General features: G+C 54.4%; 1 protein-coding gene and 1 pseudogene across 1 annotated transcript in view; one reads left to right on the top strand and one right to left on the bottom strand.

Moving 5' to 3' along the window:
* The window catches only part of LOC113825941 (carboxylic ester hydrolase), a 54,614-nt gene that overhangs the window by 37,749 nt on the left and 11,865 nt on the right, over nucleotides 1-5,000 (bottom strand). The window contains exons 5-7 of the mRNA XM_070137407.1: nucleotides 3,452-3,599; nucleotides 1,637-1,822; nucleotides 1,118-1,311 (exon numbers count right to left, since the gene is read on the bottom strand). Of these exons, the coding sequence (XP_069993508.1) occupies nucleotides 1,118-1,311; nucleotides 1,637-1,822; nucleotides 3,452-3,599 (528 nt within the window). The remainder of the gene's footprint in view (nucleotides 1-1,117; nucleotides 1,312-1,636; nucleotides 1,823-3,451; nucleotides 3,600-5,000) is intronic.
* Nucleotides 70-753, top strand: LOC138865998 (uncharacterized; annotated as a pseudogene).

Here is a 5,000-nt window from a genome sequence, read left to right as displayed (position 1 = left end):
CCAGGTAGACCACAACATTGTCGTTAACAAGGCCGCAGCGATGGGGCTCCGAGGGTAGTGTCGTAACTCGCGGATTCCCTCTCTGGGCGCCACGTCCTCCTTCCTTCCGCTTTCTTTCGGCGTGCCCAAAGAGACCAAGGTCAGCCTCTCTGTTTCTTGGTCTTCATCAACGTCGCCCTGCATGATACCCCGCACAGGTGGAAGGACGTCGAAGATTCCACATTCGCAGCAGCCGTCGACAACACCCGGGCTGACCGCCAGCCACTCCGAACCACCCTCAGATACCTCCTCCATCGCCAACCACGTCACTGTTAACAAGCAGTTGCCATGGACTGTGTCCTCGCCACCACCCCACCCCAACCCCTCACTCACTCTCGGCGACCAAGTGCGAGCCACGGTGACCACCATCAAGCTGATCGGGGTCATCATCGACAGCGAGCTTTCATGAAAATCAGCCTTTTCATCAAATCAGCCTCATACAGACTACATACTTCGCCGCTTGAAGTCATTTCGTTTTCCAAAATCGGAATTGTTCACCATCTCCAAAATGTCCATACTCCCCAGACTCACGTACAAATCACCCGCATGATCATCCAGCCTCAACAACACAGCTAAATAAGCTTAAAAAAAGTCGAAAAGAAAAAAGTCAAAATCATCCATGGATCCGAATTAAGCTGCATCTGTGACACCGCCCTCGGCACTCTTGGCCTCGCAACCCTGAAGGACCTCTTCACCTGCAGCCTCCTCAAGTGATGGCGAGTAGGTGTTGGACTGCCCCACCATGGCTACCCCCCGCCCCGCCCCGCCCCGCCCCGCCACCCCGCCATGCCACCTGCGCCCGTAATTAGCTGCGCTCCAACCTGTCCCGCACTGGCCGTCACAAGAGTAGCCCTATTTCGACAAGGCTTGTAAAACTATCTGTTTATCACGCATACGTTACTCAGCTACATTATTTTTCGCATCACGTGATTGCTCACTTCTTGCCAGCACCTACTAGTCTTCTTCTCTCTGCACATCTTCAGCCTCATGACTGCCGGTATGAATAAACCATAAAAAGCACACACATTCACACACACGCAGCTACACAAACACACATGATGAAACCCAGAAGACCTACAAAATACTCGGCGATGGTGTGCACCAGCTTGCCCGCAGGAACGGCCTGGAGGCACTGCAGAAGGTGGTGGGCGCCCAGGTCCGAGGAGCAGCCGACCAGCCGCGCCGTGTAGTCCGCCACTTGCTTGTGTGCGCCTCCGAGAGCCCAAGGACACAGCGCCGTCCCCGACTGTAGGATCACGCGGGAGAAGAGTCCTGCGAAGGAGCGAGAGGCGCGGGAGGAAGAGGAGTGAGGGAGAGGAGATAGGAAGGTGGTGTTGAGGATAGATTGGAGGTAAATAGTGAGGGAGAAAAGGTTGAATGAGATTAGAGTACGTGGAAGAATGTGTAGAGAATTTCCGAATAATATTTTAAGAAGAGATTTTTATGGTACGATGCATAGTGCTGTACAGATTAAACCGCTTTTCTTTATTTATTTATAATATCACCCAAGTAAAAAGTAAACACACAAAACAAAGCGAAAAAAAAAAACAATAAATCTAGGAAAAAATCTATTGGCTAACATTTCGCTCAGCCTCACCAAAGGACTTCGAGCTGAGCATCTGCAGGTGCGCCGAGGCCGCCCCCGCCCCCTGGCCCAGGAGCGTCACCCTGCGGGGGTCGCCTCCGAAGTTGGCGATGTTCCTCTGCACCCACCGGAGGCCCAGCGTCTGATCCTTGAGGCCGAAGTTCCCAGGGATGACGTCATCCTCCGTGGAGAGGAATCCTGCGAGAGGGAGACGAAAATAGGAAGAGGAAGGAGAGAAGTGAATGGAGAAGTAGGAAGGTGAGGAGCGGCACGTACACACGAACACAGACACACAGACTCGCACGCACACACACACACACATACACACACACATGTATATGTAATGATAGAGAAAGATAGATAGGAAGTAGGAAGATAAGCAGAGGCACAATACTCAAGTTTACATCGTATCAGCCATTTATATCACAAGCTTCCTCTTCTACTATCTCTACCAACACCAAACTACCATAATATTATGATAAAACCGACATAAACTATAAACCCTTGCAACCTTAAAACCATAAAACCAACTCACCATCCTCCCATAAAACCATCCGTTTATCCTACCATAAAAGAATCCCTCCATCCCACCATCCTACCATGAAACCATCCCTCCATCCCACCATCCTACCATGAAACCATCCCTCCATCCTACCATAATCCCATCCCACCATACCAAGGACAATACCATAACCCCCCTCCATCCTGCCATAATCCCATCCCACCATCCTACCATAAAACTATCCCACCATAAAACCATCCCTCCATCCTACCATAAACCCATCCCACCATATCAAGGACAGTACCATAAAACCCTCCCTCCATCCTGCCATAATCCCACCATCCTATCATAAAACTATCCCACCATAAAACCATCCCTCCATCCTACCATATCAAGGACAGTACCATAAAACCCTCCCTCCATCCTGCCATAATCCCATCCCACCATAAAACCATCCTGCCATAATCCCATCCCACCATAAAACCATCCTGCCATAATCCCATCCCACAATAAAACCATCCTGCCATAATCCCATCCCACCATAAAACCATCCTGCCATAATCCCATCCCACCATAAAACCATCCTGCCATAATCCCATCCCACCATAAAACCATCCTGCCATAAACCCATCCCACAATCCTACCATAAACCCATCCCACCATAAAACCATCCTACCATAAAACCACCCCACCATCCCACCATAAAACCATCCTACCATAAACCCATCCCACCATAAAACCATCCTACCATAAACCCATCCCACCATAAAACCATCCCTCCATCCTACCATAAACCCATCCCACCATAAAACCATCCTACCATAAAACCACCCCACCATCCCACCATAAAACCATCCTACCATAAACCCATCCCACCATAAAACCATCCTACCATAAACACATCCCACCATAAAACCATCCTACCATAAACCCATCCCACCATAAAACCATCCCTCCATCCTACCATAAACCCATCCCACCATAAAACCATCCTACCATAAACCCATCCTTCCATCCTACCATAAACCCATCCCACCATAAAACCGTCCTACCATAAACCCATCCCACCATAAAACCGTCCTACCATAAACCCATCCCACCATAAAACCATCCTACCATAAACCCATCCCACCATAAAACCATCCCTCCATCCTACCATAAACCCATCCCACCATAAAACCATCCTACCATAAACCCATCCTTCCATCCTACCATAAACCCATCCCACCATAAAACCATCCTACCCTAAACCCATCCTTCCATCCCACCATCCTACCATAATCCCGTCCCACCATACCAAGGGCAGTACCACCCCGACCACTCACCAAGGACGCCGAGCCTGTACTGCAGAACCACCAGGACGATTTCCTCGTTGAGCAGGGCGTGGGGAGGGGCACTCTCCCCCGACCCCCCATGGTAGCCCCCCCCATGCAGGTACACCAAGACAGGTAATCCAACACTCACACGATGGGGCTGCGGGGATGGGGAGGGGGTGAGGGCGTGGGGTAGAGAGGGAGGGAGGGATGGGGAGGGGGTGTGGGTGTGGGGGAGAGGGGGTGAAGGCGTGGGGGAGAGAGGGAAAGGAGGTAGGGAGGGATGGGGAGGGGGTGTGGGTGTGGGGGAGAGGAGGTGAAGGCGTGGGGGAGAGAGGGAGGGAGGGGTGGGGGGGGGGTCTGGGTGTGGGGGAGAGGGGGAGAAAGGTAGGATGGGGAGGGGGTGAGGGCGTGGGGGAGAGAGGGAGGAGAGGTAGGGAGGGATGGGGAGGGTGTGTGGGCGTAGGGGAGAGAGGTAGGGAGGGATGGGGAGGGGGTGTGGGTGTGGGGGAAAGGGGGAGAAAGGTAGGATGGAGAGGGGGTGAAGGCGTGGGGGAGAGAGGGAGAGGAGGTAGGGAGGGATGGGGAGGGTGTATGGGCGTAGGGGAGAGAGGGAGGGAGGGATGGGGAGGGGGTGTGGGTGTGGGGGAGAGGGGGAGAAAGGTAGGATGGAGAGGGGGTGAGGGCGTGGGGGAGAGAGGGAGGAGAGGTAGGGAGGGATGGGGAGGGTGTGGGGGAGAAAGGTAGGATGGGGAAGGTGGTGAAGGCGTGGGGGAGAGAGGTAGGGAGGGATGGGGAGAGGGTGAGGGTGTGAGGGAGAAAGGTAGGATGGAGATTTGGTGAAGGCGTAGGGGAGAGAGGGAGGGATGGATGGGCAGGGGTTGTGGGTGTGGGGGAGAAAGGTAGGATGGAGAGGGGGTGAAGGCGTAGGGGAGAGAGGGAGGAGAGGTAGGGAGGGATGGGGAGGAGGTGAAGGCGTGGGGGAGAGAGGTAGGGAGGGATGGGGAGGTGGTGTGGGTGTGGGGGAGAGGGGGTGAAGGTGTGGGAGAGAGAGGGAAAGGAGGTAGGGAGGGATGGGGAGGGGGTGTGGGTGTGAGGGAGAAAGGTAGGATGGAGAGGGGGTGAAGGCGTGGGGGAGAGAGGGAGGAGAAGTAGGGAGGGATGGGGAGGGTGTGGCAGACAGACGGAAGGTGAAATGGGGAGGGGGCGAGGGCGTGTGGGAGAGAGGGAGGGAGGGATGTGTGAGGGAATAGAGTATGGGGGAGAAGTAGGGAGGGATGGAGAGAAGGGGTGAGGGTGTAGGCCAAAGAAGGAAGGTGGGATGGGGAGAAGGGTGAAGGCGTGGAGGAGAAACGGAAGGAGGGATAGAGAGGGGTGGGGGCGTAGGGGAGAGAGGTAGAGAGGAATGGTAGCGGATGAAGGTGTGAGGGAGAGAGGGAGGGTGTGGGGGAGAGGGTGAGGGTGAGGGGGAGAGAGAGAGGAGAGGTAGGGAGGGATGGAGAGGGATGGGGAGGATGTGGGGGAGAAAGGAAGGGTGGAGAGGGGGTGGGAGAGAGCGAGG

The sequence above is a fragment of the Penaeus vannamei genome, chromosome 23 (assembly GCF_042767895.1).
Source record: "Penaeus vannamei isolate JL-2024 chromosome 23, ASM4276789v1, whole genome shotgun sequence".
Taxonomy (NCBI): domain Eukaryota; kingdom Metazoa; phylum Arthropoda; class Malacostraca; order Decapoda; family Penaeidae; genus Penaeus; species Penaeus vannamei.
The sequence above is the reverse complement of the archived record's forward strand: the minus strand, read 5'-3'. Positions and strand labels throughout refer to the sequence as shown.